The sequence below is a fragment of the Stigmatopora nigra genome, chromosome 12 (assembly GCF_051989575.1).
Source record: "Stigmatopora nigra isolate UIUO_SnigA chromosome 12, RoL_Snig_1.1, whole genome shotgun sequence".
NCBI lineage: Eukaryota > Metazoa > Chordata > Actinopteri > Syngnathiformes > Syngnathidae > Stigmatopora > Stigmatopora nigra.
Genome location: NC_135519.1, coordinates 7,921,685 through 7,947,643, shown reverse-complemented (window position 1 = coordinate 7,947,643; position 25,959 = coordinate 7,921,685). Strand labels below are relative to the sequence as shown.

General features: G+C 38.2%; 2 protein-coding genes and 2 long non-coding RNA genes across 8 annotated transcripts in view; 2 read left to right on the top strand and 2 right to left on the bottom strand.

Annotated features, from left to right (window-relative positions):
• The first annotated feature begins 1,069 nt into the window (after nucleotides 1-1,069).
• LOC144205696 (uncharacterized) lies at nucleotides 1,070-6,183 on the top strand. Its single transcript, XR_013328170.1, has 4 exons — nucleotides 1,070-1,180; nucleotides 2,422-2,559; nucleotides 3,689-3,775; nucleotides 4,013-6,183. It is a non-coding gene; the product is annotated as an uncharacterized LOC144205696 (long non-coding RNA).
• Nucleotides 6,184-9,224: 3,041 nt separating this feature from the next.
• Nucleotides 9,225-12,405, bottom strand: LOC144205695 (uncharacterized). 4 transcript variants are annotated; one of them, XR_013328168.1, is made up of 3 exons: nucleotides 12,300-12,405; nucleotides 12,157-12,225; nucleotides 9,225-9,943 (listed from the first exon to the last, which is right to left on the bottom strand). It is a non-coding gene; the product is annotated as an uncharacterized LOC144205695 (long non-coding RNA). The 4 variants fall into 4 exon arrangements; XR_013328166.1 differs by having other exon boundaries at nucleotides 12,157-12,199; nucleotides 12,300-12,338; XR_013328169.1 differs by lacking the exon at nucleotides 9,225-9,943 and adding an exon at nucleotides 11,138-11,637.
• A 3,185-nt stretch (nucleotides 12,406-15,590) lies between these two features.
• On the top strand, nucleotides 15,591-18,908 carry nkx6.2 (NK6 homeobox 2). The gene is made up of 3 exons (XM_077729922.1): nucleotides 15,591-16,334; nucleotides 17,350-17,522; nucleotides 18,066-18,908. The coding sequence occupies exons 1-3, from the start codon at nucleotides 15,860-15,862 to the stop codon at nucleotides 18,324-18,326; spliced, it is 909 nt and encodes a 302-aa protein (XP_077586048.1). The 5' UTR covers nucleotides 15,591-15,859; the 3' UTR covers nucleotides 18,327-18,908.
• Nucleotides 18,909-20,684: 1,776 nt separating this feature from the next.
• Nucleotides 20,685-25,959, bottom strand: part of inpp5a (inositol polyphosphate-5-phosphatase A) — a 75,277-nt gene continuing 70,002 nt past the window's right edge. The window contains exons 14-16 of one of the 2 annotated variants that reach the window (XM_077729921.1): nucleotides 23,984-24,052; nucleotides 21,948-22,035; nucleotides 20,685-21,346 (exon numbers count right to left, since the gene is read on the bottom strand). In XM_077729921.1, the coding sequence (XP_077586047.1) occupies nucleotides 21,955-22,035; nucleotides 23,984-24,052 (150 nt within the window). In that variant the 3' untranslated portion in view covers nucleotides 20,685-21,346; nucleotides 21,948-21,954. The remainder of the gene's footprint in view (nucleotides 21,347-21,947; nucleotides 22,036-23,983; nucleotides 24,053-25,959) is intronic. The other variant, XM_077729920.1, reaches the window with a different exon arrangement.

Below are 25,959 nucleotides of genomic sequence, written 5' to 3'. Positions count from 1 at the left end.
ACTAGTAAAGGATTCTCATGTTTTGGGCATCTAAGAATATACATATGCAAATATACTTACCAGATTGGTCTTTTTTTCTGGGATGAACACATCTGTAGCATTCATAATGCATAAAGACCAATTTGTTAATGAGATTATTAATTCCTGCCACTCTGAACCTAATCAGCATCTAATGAGAGGGTACAAACCACTACTCCCCTACAGTCAAGTCAATGAGTTTGAGCAGAAAAAAATCTCCTCATTTAGTGAATCATTATTGCTAGCCCTTTCAGTTAAAATGCAGTGGATGTCTATAGAGTTAAAAGCATGATTTGAGTAATATTGTAATGGAAACAATGATGTACTACAGTCTAAGTGCAAGCCATACCAAGAAAACTTCAATTCCTCTACTTAAATCAATTTCCATTTCAATGCCAGTGTGGCTCAATAAGCAACCATTAGAAGTGAGGACGATCGTATAGTACACTAATTGTTGAAGGTTTATTTAATTTAATTCCATATTATCTTGTCCAACCAAGCTAATGTGATCCATGCAGTTTCTTACAGCTGTCACAAAGAGGTCACTTTAATTCACTCTTTCTGAAACTCCTAATAGGTAGATCAATAGTCCCCGATAGCTACCAGAACCAAGACATGACTTACATCTGCTATTCTTGCCTTTTTGTGTTTTTACAAAAGGTTTTATGTCAAAACATGGTTAAAGCTGTTGTCTTCTTTACTATTAAGGATCCATTGCATGGTTTACCAGGTGAATGCTGGAGAATTACATTACCCTCGTACTTGATTGCACACAAAGCCCATTAGACTGCCTCCCCTGGGCTACCTACTGTATGTTCTTTGCCATCATTAAGCACTTAAAGTAGCACAGTTTGTGGGGGGAAAGGATGACGTACGCCATCAACACTATGCCAACATGTTTCGAATAGATCAGTTATGTTTACCTGGAAAGTGTTTAAGGTCACAATGAAATTTCATTTATTTTACAATAAGATGTGTGTTGAAATAATGTGTCAGGAGAAAGGATCTGTATAATTGCAGCTATTGAATTGCAGATTTTGCCCTCCCCATTTGACATGTGCATAAATGATGTGCCGTTTGCTGTCAGTTTCAGGTGTGACAAGCTAAAAGGTCACCAGGGGGCATACAGGATGATGATTGCACTCAAATAGCCAGATGCAAGGTAACTATAATTTTGTTACAATTCGGGTTGGCGATATAGTATGCAAATGTCAAATTGTGTTTCCCGTTTAAATATTTCACAGTTAAAAGAAAATTAACAAAATATTTAAAATTCCGATTCCGCTGAGCTTTGCAAAACACCTGTAAATACCATTAAAATTCAGATATGCCCTTCCTTCTGTTTTTAACCAAAAGAAGTATATCTGACAAGTGCAACACATTAAACGAAGCTTACAATATGATTAATGATGTGCATTTAAAAGGTACAAAAGGTGAGAAAACTGCTCAAAGTAGCAATAGTGACATGAGTAATGTTTGGTTTCTTATGACCTCATCGATCACAAAAGCAGAAAGACTCAGCAAAAGGTAGCTGGATTTATCCTCACTGTCATCAGTAAAGAATGTTTAAATGGATTTCTGTGCACCGTTTGTGTTCTGCCTTATCATCACTGTCACTGAAAACAATGAGGACACTGAGATTGTGTCCTCTATGTATTTCTTGTGAGAAAATATGTGAACTGAGCACCAGCGCACAAAAGGGATTTTGCAAATTTTACCATTTTTCAAGTGTTTTCCTTTTTGCCAAATGTATTTATCTCTTTGTCTTGGTGTAATCAGTCTACATACTTCTAATTGAATAATTGGGACAGCAACACTTTCTTTTTTTTTGCCCAAAAGTTGAAAATATTTTGTCCAAATAAGGAAATAAAAAATACTAGCAACCTCTCTGCAAGCAGGAAAGAGGATGATATTAAAATGTTACTGCTATTAGTTTCCTAAACTATTGTATAGCTTATCTTGTCTTTATATCTTTCTTGATCTAACTTAATTAAAGTATGTACGTAGATTAATTAGTCTAGTTTTTCTTTTTCAAAATTTTGTAGTCAAATTACATCTATTTTCCGTTTTGTGTTAGCCTATCCTAATGTTCTTTTCTATACAAATACCTATTTACTAGAATATCTTCACTAATTTATGTTTAGTTTTACTTACTTAGGGCATTTCTAATAATTCTGAAAAACATACAATAAATCCATAATACAAATTCAGAAAATGAAGGAAATCAGTTAATGATGAATTCCACTTTTAGAAATGTGGTATTCTAACATGAGTATTTCATCTAAATCAAAAGTAACTTTACCATGACTCATTAATGAGTCACCAAAAATTCTCCTCACTCCTATTATTTGTTCTGATATTTTTCTGCCTTTGAACAAACACCTCCTCCTTTCTATTTTGTAGGCCACTGGCATGTGAAGCTGAGATGACCTATGAGGAAGGGTCGGTGTAATTTCTTTACCTCCAACCTCAGCTGATTTGTTTCCACTCAGGTCTTTGAGAGATCAAATAGCCGTAGTTCTGACTGGGCGTCTGACTGAGGTAATTTATGCTGCGGTTTGTTTAGATGACACTCATTCTGGGACCTTTCTTCATATGCCAGTCGTCCCAGTGACATTACACTTTGCTCACTGCCAGTTCATTTGCTTTCCCTCTTATCTGCCACATGAGAGGACCAGACAACCCCCTCCCATCAGGAGACAAATGAAAAGTGTCAGCGCTTATTTTTTTGTTGTTGTTTTTTTCCATGAAGTCGCAAAGACGGGAAATAGACTGGCATTTATCGCCCATCAGTTGATTGGTCAAGCTGAAAGGGCTGCAAGACAGTCTTTGGGCAGCTGTAAACAATCTGATTTTGCCACTGGCACAAGAAATACGCAGTAACTTACCCTCTTAATTTATTTCACAAAAACTGTCAATTGTTCTTCCTATTCTTCTACTAATTTTCTTTCCGATAAAATAATGTCAGATTTGCCAGTGTGCACGATGTTGAATGGTGCAGATAACACTAGTCAACTTATCATAATAACCTATATAAATGCTAATTAAGCTTTTGAATTGCCAGAAAGCTCACGACCTGACCGGCAACGTCAGCATGGCTGCCACCGAGGCATGTCGGCATTGTAGAGAGCCCCGTGTGGCTCCGGAGCCACAGTTTGAAAAACCCCTCCTATAAGAAAAATCTGAACATTTCTGCTATTATATGTAAACGGGACTTAGTATTGTTTTTTTCTTTTTTAAACACATACATAAGCATGTTTTTACCATTTAATGATTGTCTTCCCATTCACATTAAACATGACTAATTCAATTGGTAGAACAGTAAAATTCTCTGAGCTTTGAGTGGCAATTTGCAATTGTAAACCTGTTGGTGATCAATTCTTCACGGATATTGCCGAGTTTAATGTTACGTTGACTGAGGAAAGAGTGTGATTACAGACATCTTTTCCTCAAATGTAGCTGTGCTGCTAAATGAGCATGGCCTCAGGTGAAAACTCTCTGGAGCAGCTGGCCGCCTGTTGGGACCTTCAGATAAACCTAGTCTGCCCTTGATGCATGTCTCAGGCCACAGACACGTCCAGAAAGTCACCCAAGATTAAGCACCCCCTCACTACTTCCTGCCCAAACCCTCCTGCTGCATGCACATCTGTGGTGTTTGTGTGTGTTGTAGGAGGACATGCATGCATTTGATTGCTCATGCTTCAAGCAACAGTACATGGATGTCATTTTAATGGGCAAACATATGGCTCACCTTGAGGTAATTCGTCCACTTCTGTCTCTTGCATGTCCATGCAATGTGTTTTTCTTCTCTGCATGCCAATGCACATTTTTAAAATATATTTATATGTATATATAATATACCCCAGGAACCCTTGAGCAGGCGGATAAGTGGAATTATTTAGTGTTTTTATTCATTTCACCTTCATACTCATGCTGGTCATTTGATTTTATTCTCATCTCATCTCATTTTCCGAACTTTTTTTATCCTCATTAGAGTCGTGGAGGGTACTGGAGCCTATCCCAGCTGACTTCAAGCCACAGGCAGAGGACAGCCGATCGCAGGGCAGAAGGAGACGGACAACCATGCACACTCACACCCATACCTAGAGGCAATTAGTGTCCAATCAGCCTAGCCTGCCATGCATGTTACTGGAATGTGGGAGGAAACCGGAGTACCCGGAGGAAACCCACGCAGGCCCGGAGAGAACATGCAAACTCCACACAGGTACACATTAACCTGGATTTGAACCCAAAATCCCAGAGCTGTGAGGCCGACGTGCTAACCACTATTTTTGATTTATTTTCTCTATGTTGACCAATCCATAAAAAATAAATGCCTACATTAGACAGGTCTGTGGTGTAAAAAAAATAAGTAGTGGGCCACCGATCCAGACCACCACGCCTGAAAAACTATCTTCAATCATACTCTCCCACTCTTCATCTCCACACCAGACAACACATTTCAGCACCTCCACAATCCCGGCACATGCTGCCCTCTCTATGGCCTACCTTTTCCCACAATCCCTGACATTAGATAATGTCATGCTTGGAATTACAACCAGTCCTATACATAACCCATTCTTTGCAAATTATGTGTTAAGTATCTGTCTGGATATCTAAATAAACCTACCAATTCTAACAACTTCCATACAGCCTCCAACAAAAGCCTCCCCTCCATTCCTGTCTTATTAAACTTTAGTACAGCCTTTGACATGCTGTTTTCTTGAACTGGACCTTCAATTTTACTACTCTAAAGTAGCCAGTTGAGCAAACTGTGGCCCCACACAAAAGGGAGTTTGTTCTTAGTCTTGAAGGTATTACCTTCGAAGAATTCCATAAGCGTTAGCAGCTCACTCAATTCTTAACATGAGCTGGGATTGCAAATTGTAATTGCAAGGTCACAGGTTTCTCCATTAATCCTTTAATGAGGCGTGTTATACATTTGCGATCAAACACAAATCATGCTGAGAGGTCAGCTTGAAAAGTGGGAGGCTCTGCCTCAGACAGCCCGCCCGATCAGTCGCAGCTGATTGCCCGAAGACGCGACAAGGCGGTGGAGATGTTCTGCCTACATACTGTGCAAAAATGTGTCAACTCTGACACACCACTGCACAACATCCCTCCCACTGTGCCCACATGAGGACTGGGAACACATGATCTCTTACTATATGTCAATTTCACAACATGACCCACTTTGATTAGATCATGTGGAGTTGTGTTTTCTTCTTGTCTTGAGAGGTCTCAATGTAGAACTCATTGGGCACTTATTTCACTCATTGGCGCTTGACACACAATCCATTTTGACTAGTGCTGTCAATGGCTTTGGAAGTTGAGTACGTATTCACAGCCAGTCTTGCCAGTGCCGATACATTGGCCGTTTATTGTTGTCAATGTCAGGCAATGAGTTAAATGCTATGAAATGTGCTTTACCCACAACTGAATTTATGATTGTCACTTGCACTCAATGCCACTTTTGGAGTTTAAATATTTTCCCCTGTCATCTTAGTTTTAAGACATTTGCAATTTTTACTATTTAAAACCTGCAATTGATTACCTAGTGACCAATTCAAATTCAAGGTGTCCCATGCTTATTGTGGAAAGGATAGGCTCCAGCACCCCCCGCAACCCTTGTTAAGAATAAGGGTTCAGAAAATGAGTCCATTTAATAACCAACCATGTTTCACATGTAGGGCATTTCATAATAGCCATTTTATTTTCCTTTTGAAATACAGTGAAGAAGCAAGCGTTTGTCAGGTGTTACCTCTCGCCACTGTTTGGAGACATTTTAATTGGACATTTACATTTGGTAGTTTTGTCCCCTCCAGCACTGACCTAAATGTGTCAGAGATAAATCATGAGACAACGTAGTGGACGAATGCAAGAGTGAGCAGGTTTAGTGACTTGGGGAGGGCATCTTGAAGGCTGATGAGGCAATCAAGTGGACATCCTCTCTAACAGGGGTCACCAACCTTTTTCAAACTGAGAGCTACTTATTGGGTAGGATTAAATGCAAAAGCCAACATATGTTTTTAGTATAGAAAGAATTAGCTTCTTTGATAATTATGGGATTCACACAGATCTGAGCATCTGATCATTTGGATCAAGATGTAATGTGTACTTTAATTTTATTTTTATTCTAATCAAAATCATTAATGAATAAACTCTAAAATAAACTCTAAAATATATAAACAGACGCAATTTAGAGTATCGATCCAGCCTGTTTTTGGAATTGGTTAATACTTAAAATTATTTTTAAACTAGATATTTCTTTACCTGATTCCTATTGTCGTTTATAAGTAAAACCGGAAAAATTACTTGTTGGTTCTTACATTTTATAATTATTTTGAAATCACACATTTTGGTTGTAAATCAGTCCTAGCCACCTACCAACAAATAATAAGTCACCAGAAGATTTACGTGCCACTGGAATGAATAAGAGTGGAAAAATTGCTTCTTAACGGCATACGAGCAAATACATGAACCGTAGAGATGCAAACAGTCCATAGTTCCTTCTGTCTTTTATCTATGCACTCAACGGAGGCTCCAATTTTGATCTTAAGATGAACCAGGAAGTGAACCAATTTATTTTTGACTCACATTGTCACTTAATATCTACAGCATTTGTATTAGCAAAGAGGTTTTGATGATCAGAAATCTACGAACAAGAATCAGCAATGCTTTTGTTTCCGCTAATGGAACCATTTCTATTTTAAAATCCATGCTTTTAGTTTATAGGAACATTGTAGTAAACGGCATTGTGTGGTATTATACACTGCAAAAAATAAATACGTCAAAAGACAGAATATCATGACGAACAATAAATTTGCTTAACTTTTATCACCATGTTACCTTGGAAAAGTGAGTAGGAAGTGAATTTTTGCGAGAAAATAATTTAAAATGTTAAAAATCACTCTGCAACATGGAGTCATTCAAATTTGGAATGGCATTTTATCCTCTAAAAAGATGTTAGTCAATGTATTTTTGTATAGAAATGTAATATGTAGCCATAATTGTTGATAAAACAATTTGTATACTAATGTTTTTGTTCCAAATCTCTTCCAGATAGCTGGATTTTCAGAGTGCTGACTTGTGGGCAAGTCAACATTTTGCAATAACATTGGGTAAGCTGACTCAAAATGCATTTAACTTTCCTGTATTTGATTGTGATGTATTCGTGAAACTTGAGTGACTCTTATTGCGGATTCCGTTATTATTAAAATATAATGCATACAAATCCTCTGGGCGGCCCATTGGAGCAGTAAGCATGTCGGCCTCAGAGCTTTGGGGTCCTGGGTTCAAATATAGGTCGGTCCACCTGTATGGAGTTTGCATGTGATCCCCTGGGCCTGTGTGGGTTTCCTCCAACATTCCAAAAATCTGAATCGACACTCTAAATTGCATTTTGTTATATATTTGCTTGGTAGGCTGATTGGACACTAAATTGCATCTCAAATTTGTCTAAATTTGCTTTCCAATTTTGGCACCATTATTTTAGTGGGTTGGGAGCCCACCCAGACATTAATTTATCCTCATTTTTAGACGTTAACAACCACACACTACGGTAATGATACAACAGCATTGTTACTGATTCAATCAATTACTCTGATGGTTTTATAAAAAAAATGCACCCATAATCATTAGTCCATAAACGTGTGTAACAATGAGATTTGTAATATTTACTCATTCAAAATCCCTAAAGTAAATTCTGCGTTGGCAACAAGTATAGAAAGTGACACAACGCTACCCTCTCATTTGTCTTACTCCCATCAACCTCCTTTGTCCTTCATCTGACTTTAATACTCTTACTTCTCACTTGCCTCCCTTTGCAGCAGATATCCACAGCGTCCCTGATAAAATGTCATCAAGACTAAAAAAAAAACTAAATATTTACAGGAAAATGAAGGCAATTCAAATGGCAGCAGCCTCTGAGTCCTTCGCGCTGCTTCAGAGGTAGCTGTGCCCTGGCGGTGATGACCTTTGCATGTCAAAGCAATCAATCAGCCTGACCCTGTGGGTGCCGCAACTCTCCCAAACACCCAGTCTCTACCCTTGATGTCTGCCTAACAGGAGACATTACATTAATCTCAGTGTTGACACTCATTACACGAGTGTAACATGTGCACAACTTCCAACCTTCAACCTGCTTAAATTTTATATTTTTATCTAAATTTAAGTGTTTAACTGTTTAAAAAGCTCATTTGAATCAATGACTGCTCATTTTGACTGGGAGAGACTGGCAGTGGCTACTGCCTTTAATGTCACTAAATGAGTAAAATGAAGGTAAAACATAGGATATATAATATGGATTTTTTTTTAATGAGGACAAAACTAAAATAATCCCCCAACAATTCCAGAGCAAAATACTGGTTTTCTACACTTAAAAAAGATAAAGATTGCTTTAAAAGAAAGTTATTTTTAATTGTTTTATTTTACTTAGAATGGTTTATAATTTTCATTGACTATTTTTCTTCATTTTTTACCATTTCAATTTACTAATTATTTATAAACATTACCTTTTAAATTACAAATTTATCTTATTTTCTCATTCTAATACTATTTAATACCTTGTCAAATAATTGTCCCACAACTTACAAATGGACACAGGACCACAACATCTGTTGTAATGTAATCTGTTTATTTTTACTACGGCTAAACACTTTTTGATTCCATTTTATAATGCAGTAGGAAAGCAGCCTTACATGGTACCCTGAAACATTGTGACTCATCAAAAGGACACAGACATCATTTGTTAGAAATCGTTGACAAATGAACTTTCAAAATACTCTCAAGCATGTTTTTTTCTCAGGGCATTAGCATTTTAGGAAAAGGTTAATGTTTCATGATTGACACAGAATATTTCTTTGCATCCATCCTCGTGCGACGGTGACCATGTGTTGAGCCTATCTGCGGCTTTTTCTCATTTGAGCCATGACTTAAAGAGCTAGAATTCCTATTTTGTCTATTGACGGTGTTGCCCATCCTAAAAAAACGACGAACAAAGGACGAGGGATATTTACTGAGCTATTTAGACATGAAATCTTATTGATTACATTTTGAAACGCCGATTTAAACAGTAGGTGAATTGCATAATGACAGTAGGTGAGAACCGAAGAGGCGTCACCTAACTTGATAGCCTAATGAAATGAGACCAACTTTGAAAAACTACATAGTATAGTAAGGCTTTCCCCCCCTAAAAAACGACATAGTATAGTATAGCTTTATTTCTTTAAACAATGACATAGTATAGTAAGGCTTTTCTCTTTAAAAAAAAACGACATAGTATAGTAAGGCTTTTTTATCCAAAGAAAATGATCTTGGTTGGGACACTTTTTCACTTAGTTATTTCTGTGGACTTATTCTCAAGACACTCAAATGATTACAAAAGAAACTGTGGTCATTTGGTGGCATAGTGGTTAACTCACTTGTCTCTGATCGGAGAGACTTGGGTTCAATTCCCGCTGTCGGCACACATTTTCACTTAGTTGTTTCTGTGTACTTCTTGGAAAGACACTCAAATGATTACAAAGAAAAGTGTAGTCACTTGGATGGCGCAGAGGTTAGTTCACTGGACTCCCGTCTGGGAGACCTGGGTTCGATTCCTGCTGCCGGCACACATTTTAACTTAGTTGTTTCTGTGTACTTCTTGGAAAGACACTCAAATGATTACAAAGAAAAGTGTAGTCACTTGGTTGGCGCAGAGGTTAGTTCACAGGGTTCCCGTCTGGGAGACCTGGGTTCGATTCCTGCTGTCGGCACACATTTTCACTTAGTTGTTTCTGTGTACTTCTTGGAAAGACACTCAAATGATTACAAAGAAAAGTGTAGTCACTTGGTTGGCGCAGAGGTTAGTTCACAGGACTCCCGTCCGGGAGACCTGAGTTCGATTCCCGCTGTCGTCCTTTGGCTGATCAGGACACCATGTGGTCTGGAAAATGGAACAAGAAGAAAAAAAAAAGGAAAAAACTTTTTAATTTATATTAAACACTTAGTCATACTTTTCAGCAAAAGGTTATATTCCGAACTGCCTTCGGCAGTTCGGAAGACACTTGATGGACCTGTATGTGCGAAAGGCGTTCTCGGGTCGGCCTTCGGCCGACCCTCGACCGCTTGCTTGGTCAGTGAACCGCCGACACCGGGAAGCGAACTCACGTTCTCTCGGTGCAAAGGCGAGTGTGCAACCCACTACACCAACTCGTGCCCCACTTATACATAGGTGTTGAAACGTTTTATCCAAGGAAATGGGGTGAAACACTTAGTCATTTTTTGGACAAAATGCTTCATCCACTACTGAAGACTTATACACTTAAACACTTAGACATTAATACTTATTCTTTTAACTGAATAATATTTGGAAAATCTTTGCCTGGACTGGGATTTGAACCCAGGACCACAGGGGTGGTAGACTGATGACTTATCCACTGGGCCACCACCCGGTGAGAGAAAGTGGTAGTACTTATACTTTTACCTCTTTCATTTACCTGAAACACTTAGTCATTTTTTTGACTAAATGTTTCATCCACCACTGAATACTTATACACTTAGACACTTAGACATTAGTACTTATTCTTTTAACTGAATAATATTGGGAAAATCTTTGCTTGCACTGGGATTTGAACCAACAACCACAGATATGGGAGACTGATGACTTATCCACTGTGCCACCAACCTGTGAAAGAAAGTGGTAGTACTTATACTTTTACCTCTTTCATTCACCTGAATAATATTGGGAAAATCTTTGCCTGCACTTGGATTTGAACCCAGGACCAAAGAGTTTGTAAACTGATGACTTATCCACTGGGCCACCAAGCCGTGAAAGAAAGCGGTAGTACTTATACTTTTACCTCTTTCATTCGCCTGAATAATATTTGGAAAATCTTTGCCTGCACTTGGATTTGAACCCAGGACCAAAGAGTTGGTTAACTGATGACTTATCCACTGGGCCACCAAGCTGTAAGAAAATGCTGTAGTACTTGTTGTTTTGTCTCTTTTGACTCCCAGATCACACTTAGTACTTTATGGTACCTTCAAGCGGGAAAAGTTAGGTATGCAGAGGAAACCAGGATTTGAACCCAGGATCACAGAGATGTGTGGCCAATGACTTATTCACTGGGCCACAGGCTCCCAAACGTAAGCAGTAGTATTTATTGTTTTGTCTGTTGCAACTATTAGTATAGTAAGGATTTTGTTTCGTAAAAAACGACATCGTTTCGGAAGGCTTTTTTTTCGTATGGTAAGGCATAAAAAAACAACTTAGTATAGTTAGGCTTAGAAACGACAGTATAGTTAGGCTTAGAAGCGACATAGTATAGTTAGGCTTAGAAACGACATAGTATAGTAAGATTTAAAAAACGACATAGTATAGTAAGGCTTAAAAATGGTGAGGAGGGGCACCAAGAGTACATCTCTACTATTGAGGCCAAGTCAGCCACCTGGTGAAATTTACATCCTACATCACCGCCACCTGCAGGTGAGTCTAAGAAAAACAAAAAAAAAAGATATTTTCTGCACAGAACTTCATTTTTTTGTCTTCAGGTGTCCTCTCTCTCCACGCTTTGGGAAACCTTTAAGTTGGAAGACTGTCCATCCCACAAGTCATCAATTTTTGCCTTTGTCACTAATCTGAAAAAATAAAAATAAAAGTTGACAGCAAAGTATCTTTTGTTTTATAATGTGACCTTGACTTTAATTTATCAGATTTTTTTTTTTTCATTCCAAAAATTGTTTTGTAAAGGACATAACATCCCGAGCCAATACAAAGGCGTCCGGTCGGAGCGGTGCTTCCTCCGCATACTGTTGTTTTTTTAAGAAAAAAAAAAACATTACTGTACTATGTCATATTTTTAAGGGGAAAAAACCTTACTAGACATGGTCATTACCAAAAATAAATAAATAAATAAAGTCGTCAAAGATCACCAATATTACTGGAGAGAGTGTCTTTCCACAATTAGGATTTTCGTTTTATGACAAATGGTCTATAAAGGAACTTCGAATAGGAAAAGTCATCATTGAACTGTCTTCTTTTCTGTCCTTGTGCGATCTCTGAAACAATTAAAAAACACTAAATGCAATTTGATTCGGGGTGATTATGACTGCAAGTGTATCTTTATAGAAGCTTGCAATGTAGGGAGCATTTCTTACCTTTTCGGCATGCGTCGAGTACACAAAAATCAGCCAACGTGTCCTTTAACAAACATGCATTAGTTGGATCTGACACAAATTAGACAATTTAGATCATACAATTAAAAACTTGAAAAGACTTTTACAAACAAAACAAAACATACCAGTTATCCGCCATTTTGAAGATTGCGTCACATTTGAACTCTGACCTTGGCCACGCCTATTAAAGATAGACACACACACAAATTGATTGTTTTCATAATAACGTCTATTAGACTAACCAGGATTGAAAGGAAGCTAACCGACAATTTGGAATTATTCAATAAGTTTCATGGGCAAAATATAATTAAGATCTGTCTTTGATTCAGATATTTCTTAGGCCAGCAGAGAAGGCCTTGCAGTCCACCACTGAGTTCTACTGTCCCAAATCACTGTGTTATTAGTTTGTCCGTGCTAGGATGAACATTTATTGACTGCTTTCTAAGCATCAAAACAAGATAATTAACATTATTTCCTTTTGTGACATGCTTACCTGCATAAGTTATTTGGATAGGATATTGCATAACAGCCTCTTAATGTGCAATCTTTTAAATGATAAAATCTGAATAAAAGCAAAGACTTTAGAACAATATCGATTATATTATAAGATTATTTTTAGCACCCATCCCTTTGTAAGAACAAATGAGTATTCTTTCTGTAGAAATGTTCATTCAAACACAAATGCACAGAGAATACCCACAAAGGCACAAACTCTACGCAGGAAGGTCGAAACCCACTGGGGATTGAACCCTCGATCTTAGAAATGTGGTATAGGCATGCTAACCACTTCACACTGTGCCGCCTGTGACTATTTCTTCTGGAAATTGTCTTACAACGACATTTGGAAGCACTGCTTAAAGCTGCAGGTCAGTTCTTAAACGAATTTGTGTTGCCATCTAGTGGTTGAATGAAAAACCTACATAGATAATTATGAGCACAATCTTTTTCTCATTATTCTTCTTATTATTATTACTACTACTACTACTTATTATTGTTGACTTATTAACTATATATAAGTTGTATGTTTCCTTTCAATTTAGGATCCATAAAGGCAACAACATGTGGAATTAACAAAGACTAACTAACTGAGACAACAATGGAACAAATAACACATTAGTATTTGAGATTCAGTCACAAAAGAGATTGAAGAAAATTGACCATTTAGGGGGTAGTCCACATATACAAATGGGATCTGAGAAGTACTATATAAATGCATTTTACTTGTCTATGATAGTTCTAATTGTTGCCACAAGGTGAGGCTATCGACCCATTTAAAAAGTGATTTCACTGGCTTTATTTGAGTGCGCAATTGTTTAATATCCAAGTGAAACCTTTAATTTACCACCAACAATAACAGCTTCACATAGCATTTAGCAACCTGTATAAAGGTGAAGAAAACAGAAGGTTCATTTGTATATTTTCATTTACACACACATGTTCAGTGCATCATTTCTAATGAAGTCTTAGCCATTGAAAAAATTGAGAATAATCCGATTTTGAGATAGCAGAGGTGGTTTCTTTTTAGTGTGCAAACATCTGCTTATCTTCCCTCATGAGAGCTCTTTCGCTACCATCTGTGCCGAGATTACAGTCCGATAATCTTATCCCTTCCATCTTTATTAACCTTTCCCCATTCGATGGATAGACAAAGGCCCCTGACTATGCCATTATTTCAAATAATAGCTTTTACGGCATAAATCTGTCGCTTGTATTTTTGGACTTGGCTAAGGAGCAGGTTCATATAAATGTGGGTATATTCTATATATATGTTATGTCATTTATTGACAAAAAATATTGCACATGTTTAACATGCCTGTACAGAATATTCTTAATTTTGATATTGTTAGTTTAGTTCTCTATATAAATGGCGTTTAATTTGTCGTTGTCACCTACTAACTGCTTGATGAACCATTGAGTTGCCAGTAGGGATTTATGATGTTTTTCCACCATATTTATTCTATAGCAATTATTTTAAAGTTTTTTTAATAAACAAGATTAAATGAGAATAATCCAGGGGTGATATTTGAAATAGGAATATTTGCAATGCACTACTCTACTGCATGTACCCTTTCAACTTTGAAGAAATACTGTCACAATTGCGAATCACCTCGCGTTGAAAACCTTTTAAAAAATCACAATCTTTTCCTCGCTGAGAAAATGAGAAGCAAGGTGCATTTGGTGCCTTTCAAATGACAACATGCTCATATTTCACTCTTACAACCCTACATCTCCATAAAATATTACAGCACTCACGGTGATGACTGGAGGCCGACACCCCCCAACCCACACACGCACACACTCACACACACACAAACACACACACACACACACACACACACACACACACACACACACACACACACACACACACACACACACACACACACACACACACACACACACACACACACACACACACACACACACACACACACACACACACACACACACACACACACACACACACACACACACACACACACACACACCACACACACACACACACACACACACACACACACACACACACGCTTCCCACTCCCTGTTTAATAACAATGTCTCCCAAACAAGCATTATCAAACTTATAGACTGAACACTTAACTAGTGTGTGTGTGTTTATTTATGTGTTTAATTTTGTATTATATTTCAAGTAAGTTTGTTATAATGACAAAGGCATCAAGTATTGATAGGTTGTCTTTAAAATCAAATATTCCATGAAAGGCCTTGTATGTATGATCTATTTGTTGACAACTATTTGTTGTTTTATGGTAAATATAATTGAACGACCTTGGACAGAAATAACCAAAATTAGAAATTATTTGTCTCGTTTTCACTTTTTAAAATAAACTTATATTACATTTATTATTTAATGCTATATCATATTTGCTTATTTATATCACATTGCAGTAGCAGCAGCTTTTACGATTTGATTTGTATAACATTGTGAGCAGTGATCTCTAGTTCATAAATAGTAACATTTTTTAAAGAAAATAATGGTCATTTCAAATAATTTCTCATAATCAGTGGCGGTTGAACAGTTTGAATGGGTTTTGATTGGGAAAAAATCGCTCTAAGGACTTCAGGATTTGCAATGGAGAGACGCAAGTACAAATAATCATAAAGACGACTTGTAGTTTTAAATGATAATGGTATATAACAGCCTTATTTTAATGGGATGTCCTCAATGAGACGTTTCCAATAAATCCACAGAGTCCTTTTAAATGAGGACTCGTTTCGTCCATGTCAACTGGAGTTGTTTTTTTCCTGACAGTAGCGCGTCTGAAGCCGCGGATTTAGGAGTCTCGTCCAATAAGAGCACAGAACCCGTCCGCTCTCGTCCAATCAGTGCGGAGCGCTCCTACAATTCATCCAATGGGAGTCTCGAGCGTGCAGACGGAGAAGCCGTTATCAGAGCCTGCCTCTTCGCCGACAACACACCGCCAAGAGTTCCATCAAAAGCGGCCAGAGCATCACAAGAACGTCCGACTTCCTGTCACTTGGCCCGGAGCCCAGCCAGCCAATCCTCCCGCTGAACTAGGACGGACGATCGCGAAGAAGTTGGCTCTTCTTCTCGGCCTGGGATAGGGATAGTTTGGGGAGCTCTCCCGGAAGAGTCCAGCTTGAACTTCGATTTGTGGCTTCTTCTTTTCAATTCCCCTGCGAGAGTGGCGTTTCATGTTGACAAATGTTAGCTGTGGGACAGATGGAGGCTAACCGGCAGAGTGCTTTCGTCCTGGGCAGCACCCCGCTGGCGGCGTTGCACAACATGACCGAGATGAAGACGTCCCTCTTCCCGTACTCGCTGCAGCAAAACCCGGCCGCAGCAGCGGCAGCTGCAGCGGCAGCAGCGGCGGCCGGCTTCAAGGCGCCGTCGCTGTCCAGCATCAACTCGCAGATGTCCGCCGGTGCCACTCCGCACGGAATAAGCGATATTCTGGGGAGACCCATCACCACCGCTGGCCAGCTGCTTTCCGCCGGCTTTCCTAGGATCAACGGGCTGGCAAGCACCGCCGCCGCGGCCGCCGCTGCCGGGATGTACTTCGGGCCGGCGATGTCTCGCTACCCGAAGCCGCTGGCGGAGCTCCCCGGGCGGGCGCCCATCTTTTGGCCTGGCGTCATGCAGGGATCTCCGTGGAGGGACCCGCGCGTGCCCTGCCCCTGTAAGAAAGAACCTCTTAAAATCTCTTGTTGTTGTGAAATGTTATTTATCAAGCATATCCATAGAGAAAACCCAAAGTGCATGACCGGGCCTAAAAAAATAATATAGAAAAATATAATAAGAATCTAAAGTGTTTACCTCATTTCGTTTGACAAGTGTCAAACTCATTAGGTTTCCTTATGAACAAAAATCATAAACCACATGATCGTGACAAGTGACCATGAATTTTATTATTCTCCACCGTGTATAGCCTTTTTAGTCCAGTTTTTAGTAAAAGAAACTGTAGCAAAAGTCACGACAAATTGTGGGAAGCAAATAGGTGTGTTATTGTCCAATATATATATATTAAAGAGTGTAAATAAATGCTTGTAAAACAGGTTAAATTGAAGAAGAATTGCAATTTATGCACATATTTTCTGCCAAATGAAAAGAGCAATTGCACTTAGGCTAAAGTAATAAATATGAAGTATAGCCTCGGTTCATTTGTATTAGTGGGGCACATAAAAGTAGTAAGCTCCCCACTTACAGTACTTACATACACCTAGATAATAATAAGGTCTCTTAGAATAAGTACATTGATTTATTTCTATAACATGCACATAGAACTAAATCTTTGTCATCTGAGAAATGTTTATGTCACTGCAAGTAAAACATATAAGGCGACATTTGAGATTATCTTTTATTATTTGCAGGTATATTCTATTTTTTTCCAATTAATAGCATAACTTACAAAAACACTATGGATTTAAAAAAATATTAAACGTTTTTTAAAATCAAGATAATTTAGCATTGGAATATCTGCTCAAATAATCATTTTAATGTTAATAAATTACTTTCTTACAATGCCAACTCTATAGTGGCTCGACTAAAAAGGCTTTATTTGATTCCATCATTTATTTTCAAGTCACAAAATTTCAAGTGTAATCAAATACTATACTCTAAGTGAGAACCATTTTCTATGTGCGTATAAAATATGATTTACAACTCTCTCTTTCCCACACACTGACTTTTTGCAGCTCAAGCCAGTTTGATGATGGACAAGGACGGCAAAAAGAAACACTCCAGGCCCACTTTTTCTGGCCAGCAAATTTTCGCACTGGAAAAAACCTTTGAGCAGACCAAGTACCTGGCAGGACCGGAAAGAGCTCGCCTGGCCTACTCGTTAGGGATGACCGAGAGCCAAGTCAAAGTAAGGACTCATTTGCTCTTGGAAAACAATTATTAGTTATCAGGATTTGGTTGCTACTGGGTTTATTTGGGGTTTTTCAACGATGATTATGCATTTTGGAAAGGGCATGTTATAATTTGGCAAGCCGATGGATGGATCCATATCAAATAGGGAAATGGAGGGGTCAATTCAGAGAAACTAGGATATATTGAACAGAAAGGGCTCACCAAAAATTACAACTATCAAAAAAAAAAAGGATATAACAAAAACAGCACGACCGAGACGATGAATTAAATAAGGTATAAAAATACTAAATACCAATGTGAAGCTCTCGGGAAGTTGCAGTGAGGCAGGGTAGTAAGCAACAGCAATGCATGCAACAATCCCTCAATCAGCTGGTCGTAGCTGGTGTTCTTAAATGCAGGAGATGCCAATCAGCTAAAGCTGTTCTGATCCCGCCTCCTCTCGTTGAGATAATCAGCTACTGAAATGACACATGTAATTGAAGGCAACAGAGTATGACAAGACCTGTTGAGCATGGTTGTGGATTTTTGTCTCCATCAGGTGTGGTTCCAGAACAGAAGGACCAAATGGAGGAAGAGGCACGCGGCAGAGATGGCCTCAGCTAAGAAAAAGCACGACTCGGAGACAGAGAAAATGAAAGAAAGCTCGGACAACGACGAGGACGACGAGTATAACAAACCGCTTGACCCCAACTCAGATGACGAGAAGATCACGAGACTGTTGAAAAAGCACAAGAGCAATGGGGGCGGCGGCAATTTGGCCCTCATCAGCCCTTGTAGTAACAGCTCGGACACCTTGTGAGGACCCCCCAAACCTCACAAAAGATGCGCGGGGCGTCCAGAACAGGAAAAAAAACTGTCGGAGCCCATTTGCACCTGACATTATTGGAGAGAAGACACGAACTGGAGTTATAGACGACAAAATATGTACACACACCTGGATTCCAACACGAGCGAACCCACGTGATTGTTTGGATCATATGTAAAATTTGATTTCATATGTTTGGATGGAGTGAATGAAGTGTGTGAATGTTTGCTGGTGCTGGAGAACCCCAGAAAATGAAAAGATGGATATTATTTGGGCTTGCAAACCTGTAATGCAATTTTCTTTCAAGAAGCCACTCTGATCTGGATTCAACATTTTTCATGTCAGGTGTGAACGGGCTGACGCTTTCAAAGCTCAGTTTAAGCAGGGTATCCGCTGTCCTAAAAGGCTCAAAGATAACGAAAATGGATTGTTAAATATACATGAGATTGTATTGTATATATTTTTTACAGAATAATTTATGTTGTTTGAAGCAGCGAGGAGAACAAACAAACAAAAAAGACATTCCCTTCTTCACGCAGACCTGACGCGCTTATTTCCTCGCAAATAGAGCCACTGCTTCTTTTCAGGATGCTGTAAATAATGCAAAAGAAAGTGACACCAAATTTCTGGGGTGACCTCATCAGACTCGGCATAGAAAATTTGGACATCATTTTTGTTGTTGTTGCTGTTATTGCTTTTAAAAGAGTATTATTGCTTCCGGGGAAGTTATAGAGAGAAAACACACACTTTGTATTATAAATAAATTATTTAACAAGCTTTAGTTTTATTATGGTTTTCTTTTTTTTTTGTCTTAATGTATGGGCTTAATATAAATTAAAAGAACAGTTTGTGAAATTGCTGAATGTCATTATTCTTGATTTGGACGTTTTAAAATGAGAGGAATACTTTGGAATGAATGTAAAAATAAAACATTTATATTTTTCATAGATTTTCCTTGTTTAATTGATGTATATTGTATTTTCATTACATTTCAATGTGTGGAAATTGATTTTGTATCTTTACATCATTTTTAACACTGAAAAATACATTTACATAAGGCAACAAGTTGGGCAAAATACCATCTTCGGAAAACTTTTACACTTATTGAAATTGAAATAGAACTCGTAAGTTGACAAAAATTACGAAAGAAGAACGAATCTAACATTTTAATCAGTTCTGTTTAAAAATTAAGAGAAAACATTTGGTTTATTAATTACTAATTTGCCAAATTTCCAGCACCGAGGCAGCGAGGACTAAATTATTGTGGAGCAACCAACAGGTTAAAGATGACACTGAGATATGGGTGAGTTCTAATGTTGTTTATTGCTTGACAAGTGCATCATCACCTGTTGGCTACGAGGCCACAGGGGCTTGAATTAAATCTCTTATTTGCTTTTATACTGTAAAATGGAGTGAAGGAAAACCACAGTTTATATTCCTACAGTCAACTCCCATGAGCATCAGGAACAAACACAAGCATAAGTTTGCTTTTTTTCCTCTTACCTGTTTGCCTAACAATTCAAAGTCATACAGAATGAAAACAAATTGTCCAGCAGGCACAACATTATTCCACTTGCAGTGATTTCCACAAAGACAAAAACCACAGAGGAACAATTTTAAAACGTGTAGTGTAATAAATTCAAACTATAAAAACAATACAGCCTTTCCCAGTATAATGCTTTTTTCTTTTTTTGGTTCCACTGATGGCTGTTGCAGGCTACTAGGAACGTAAATAAAAGCACATTTATTTACTTGGTCTTACTTGCCTTTTAGAGTTACATTTTTCATTTCTCTTCTTTAAATATATGCCTACCGTTTTCACACATTATTTGCATGTACTTGGCACCATAACAGCAGTAACAAAATTGACAAAAAAGATATCCACATCTACCTAAAATGTTACATTCAGAACCATATTATTATTAAGTTGAAATAAATTAGAGTAAGAATGATAATGCAAAAACGTGAGTGTGCTATATATGAAATCTTATGCACTCGTATGGTCTATGGCACTGCTTTAAAACATTCTCGAATAGGAATAAATCACTGGCTAGACACTTTCTTGCCATTATTTAAAGGTCATTCTGGCAACAAGCGTCACCCAAAAAGCATTATAAATTGTCTGTCTTTAAAAAGTATAGAATATAAAACAGATTCAAATAATAATATTATATATATATATATATATATATATATATATATATATATATATATATATATATATATATATATATATATATATATATATATATATATATATATATATATATATATATATATATATATATATATATATATATATATATATATATATATATATATATATATATATATATATATATATATAAAATTTATGTTATATAGGGGTGAAGGTTAAAATAAAGTTAAATGAGCTAAAATAAGAAAGAAGCCTTATTTTCATACTGCCCAACATACAAATTAAACTATCCATATAGATATACGTCTTTTGCATTGCACTTGTTTTTTTTCTCTCTAACTGTCTTTTTTTTATACAAAACAAAAAAAAACACAATATGGAGTTGTGTAGACATAAAGGCAGCCGTCAAAATGGCAATTATGTGGAGCACGAGTGATTTTTTTTCATTCGAGTTTTGGCAACTTTTAGGCCCATCCCATTAGTCTATTCTCTTCTTATTCTCTCTCTTAGTGGGGGTGTCGGGGGGTTGCGTGGCAACGGCGAGGTCAGCGATGTGTGTGTTGTCTAGAGATCGGCCCTCGCACCCTCGGGTGCTGGTCCACGTTTTCAACAAGTGTTTTATGGAGAGGGAAAACGACGTGCTTGCAATTAAATGGGCTGCGAGGACGGCTGTTCAGCACTGCTGGAAAAGTTTGTTTAGGTTCGTCTTCAGTGGACGCTTGTGCAAAGTGTGTGTGCGTCTGTGTGTGCGTGCGTGCACACGTTTGTGTGTGTGTGCGTGTGTGTGTGTGCATCTCCTTGTGTTCTCACATAGGCGCTTCACAGAATATATTTTCCCCCCTTTGGCAACAATTTCCTGCAAGGTGAAAGAAAGGATACATTTTAAGCATAACAAGTAAACAAAGTACATTTCATATTTTGACTGAAGCTCAAGTTTGTGAGTCCATGTCTTAAAATGTCTGCTGCATTTTAAGCAATTTGCAAGCGTGATGTGTGAAATCAAATACCATTTGGACAAAAGTATTAGAACAAAAATATTGATCAAGTCACCAATGAGAGGTTATAAACTGGTAGATTATTAAGATTTCCCCTTGATGAAACATTGTGAATAATGAAATCTGTTTCTAAATTGAAGGGAAAACTTAAGTGAAGGCCTGTTTCTACACAAATGTTTTGAACAATTCTTAAGAAAAAAAATACTGAAAATGAGCAACTCTTTATATAAGCTGTTAAATCATTGCCATTGACAACGATAGACATCCAAATCATAAGTGCTCATCTTTCAGTGCCATTGATGGCACAATTCATTTTAACTGCCTTTTTCTTTGCTTCATTTTCATTTCCTAAAACTCTTGTCCACATTATCTAGTGACTGATCAGTGCCCATTAGTACAAAAGGATTCAAAAATCCGATCAAATAATAAGTCATTGTAAGAAAATAAAAAAATAATATTTACCACGACATCACTGCACCACACAACACTTGTGCTTATTTGCATTACGTTTACCTGCCCCCGCTGTTATTCGGAAGGACAGGAAGACAGGCTGGAAGAAAGTAGAGACAAATCACAGTTAGAGAGGAAAATCCATAAAAAAAATGGAGAAACATTCAGACAGAAGCTGAAGAGAGCAGTTCCTAAAGACTTTATTATTAATGCCCTGCTTGACAAGTGGGAGCTCTCGTTGCCTCTGTGTGACACAGAGGTTAAACTTACATACCAGGCCCGTGTGTTTTGGAGCCCTAGCGTTAACAATACGGGACATTTTTTAAACATGGCCAGCTGTGATTTTAGCATCAATGTGCGGCTGGGAGGTGAGGACCCGCCGCAGTATGCACCCGCGGGTTGGGGTCAGCTCGCACACAAGCGTTAGGGCCTATGTCGTAGCGAGTAACCATGAAAGACCTGGCTTAAGGCGCCTCTCATTCACAGCCAGGGCCGCTGTCTGAGGCGGCACACTGAAGCCACACTGTTCAACGGGCCGCCCGCTCATCTTCTGCTCGGCTCCTCTGCAATACACGTGTTAGCATGTCATCTGAAAATTGCAAGTGAAGATGCTCACTTGTGAACATGAGCATCATCATGCCGCAACGCCCTACAAACATGGCAGCTAAACCGTCATTACCGAGGAATATTACCTCAAGTGTGTTATCACTTATTTACAAAATGAGCAAAGGTTAAAATGTAATCTGTAAGCTTTTCTGGACGCTATTCTGCGAGCATCATTTATCAGCACGGTGACAAAAAGACATTTAGAAGCCCCCTTCCCTGGAGAATAATTTTGCATTTGTCTGGCATTGATGTTTACTTTCTAATTGAGTGTCCATATAATTAATGCATGCGTCACATGTACAAATATTACAACTTAATTTCACTCAAGGGATTCAAAAAGTCTCCGCTTCACTGAGTAAATTATATTTTGTTGGTGAAACACAATTTTATCAAGATGATGGCTTCCAAAGAGCATATGAAAATACAACAAAGCTATTTTTTAGGATGAAAAAAGCACCATATTAAATATCAGCTCAAAGAAACGGATAAATGCCTTGATACTAAATTACCACAGTATGTTCAGGTTTTTGCACCCTTGGTTGGGAATGCAAATTAAATCAGGACACATCCACCCAGGTATGGTTCATAAAAATCTCAAATATTCTAATGTAGACTTTAAAATGTATTCAATGTCCTTTTCCTGAACGACAAAGCTTAACATTTCAGACACTTATGGTATGAGAATATTATGTTTTGTTGGATCTATATACTCTCTACCCACAGTAATAGGTCCATCTGCCAAATGAGATCCAATACAAGAGTAGAAGAAAATAATGCCCTCTTACGGCAGACCGTCAGAAACATTTTAACTCAACAATGTGCGATTAGCATTTGAATCGCAGTTTGAGGTGGTGTAGAACGGCATGCCGAGTCATACCGAGAAGCATCAATTGAATCACTATGGTTGCTTTATCCATATCAACTTACAGTACCAGCATTAATGGAACAAAGTTGATATCTACCATAAATAAAATATTCTTAAAATGAATTGTAATCTTTATAAAGTCATAATGTTGTTAAAGCTATAGGTGTATTAGACTGCTATAGTTATAGGTGTATTTATTGCTCCTGGATTTTGCTTGTGATTGACAGAGCTCTTTTAGAATATTACTTGTCATTTGATATTCATGACATTACGTAGGATCTAGTTTTTGCACATGTCATGACATGGCAATCAACTGCACATATCAGGAAAGCAGTCAGTCTTGAGGTAAAGACACAAATACTCTCCAGAGTTGGGAATCATGAAGGCCCTAGTATAAGGCATAAGTGTGGGCACCCCTGATTTGTTCTGTTGGGCACATAATATATGGCGGAGGCTTATAAATACTTTATAGTCATTTCAGAATGTCATTCTAAACCTGGTTGGGAATAATCTCACAGCTTCAAATTCATGTACTATACGTAAAGACACAGACATGCCCAGAGCCCCCTTGTGTTACCTTGTGGTCTCCCATGCAGACATTGGCCCCAATGTTATCGTAGGTTATTGACGTCTCATCATTTTCTGGCTGCAAACAATAAAAAAAAAAAAAATTATCAGTACCGCAATGAACATAAAAACGTGTTTACACAAATGGTGAATAACTGCATAAGATTGAACAACCATTAAATGTAATAAACAGGAATATGTTGAAGAAAATATTTTTTTACTATATGAATCACCCCTGCATTTATTTCCTCTTTGTCTGGTTTTATTTGTTTTTCTTAAGCTCGGGGATATCAGATGTCAATAGAAGTGACTTTGATTTAGGAAGATACAAAGCAAAAGTTAGCGCAACCCATTGTACTTTTTCCACACACCCCAAAAAAAATCTAATACTTGTTTCCACTGAGCTGAAAACACCTTTAGTGAACCTTTTTCAAACTGGCGGCCGGTGCAGTGAAGATGAAACAAAACACAGTAGTCATTTATAAAGTGCGTGTTTTGCTTCCCAACTCGATGCACTGCCGCTGTAATCTTGGAGCCAATATGAGGAAATCATGTTCAATTTCACTCGGCACCCACAAAGAATCTGCTACCCATACAGACGTGTATCCACAGACTGCTGAATAAATCACACTTTCTGGTTGAACTAAAGAGTTTTTAAATAGCCATAAAAAAACACACACACACAAAGAACCGTACATGTGCACACTCTTGACATGGTGAGGTGCACTGGTGGTTCAGGAGAAAGAGACAGAGAATGAACCATAAAGCCAAATCCAAATTAACTTCAGAGTAATCCTGCACTGGAGTGGGGTCAGCACGCACAGCGGCGGCGCCACCTTACGCTACCTTTTTCTGGCAGGCCACGCATCGACACCTCTCTATATATCTGCGAGATGGCCGTCAACCCACTGCCTCACGAACCCGTCTCGTACATTCATCAAAGACGCATTTGATCATTTACAAAGGCGGCATAAAATTGTGGATTTTCAGGCTGCGTAATCTTTAGACAGATAAACAAATTACCCCAGGCCCTCCGGCGGAGGAGGAGCGCTCGCTCGGCTAAACATTCATTACCGGCGCTCCAGGAGCTGGTGCCGCGCTGCGCAGCCAGCAGGCAACCTTTGGCGTGTTAGGGCTCGGCAAGCAGAAAATAACATGATGGCGAGTTAACCGACCGTGCCATGATCGATGACGCCACGCGCTGGCCTGTTTACAGGCCCATGTCTCAACAATCTGTAATGCTCAGAGGCGGGCAACGTGTGCTCAGTGAATCATCAGCCAATCTGCGGACACACTAACTGTCCTCTGCATTACAAGCAATTAGCTCTTTGCTCCACCTTGACACGGCAAGCAGCCGTCCGCATATGTAGACGCCAACATTTTTTGACCGTCACGGCTTTTCGCCCAACAGTTATTGTTTTAGTGTTGCTACAGTCACGAAAGAAAAAAGGTCAGGGAGGAATTTCTCATTTGTTGTGAACAAAAGAAAGTCAAACTTCCTGAAGGCCCCATTTTGAAAGCTGATGGGTGCACAATACACTGCTGCATCTCTTTTCACAGCTGAATGCTGCAATGTTTGGTTCTCCACACCCAAATGCATGCTTAGAATCCAACAACAAGGATCTAAAATGCTTTGTTTTTTGTTGTTGTCTGTCATGGTTGTTCCAAGGGAAGTCCTGATGCAGATTTTTGAACATCTGATCTGATTATTTTCAAGATTAATACCCCAAAATAAAGCCAAAAAAATATTACAAATGATATTTTTTTGCATTACTACATATCCTCAAGAAATTATTTTTGTACAAATACTAAATAAGGTGCTGTTACTATCATATTATTTTTCATATATATTTTATATAAAGAAAAGTGGTCCCACTCAGCGACCATATTTTTGTGGCAGTTTGATTTACATCAGTCGAAAAGTACCATAGCACTGAAAACACACGCAACTACTGGATTCATCGAATAGCCGTATAGGGTGAAAAT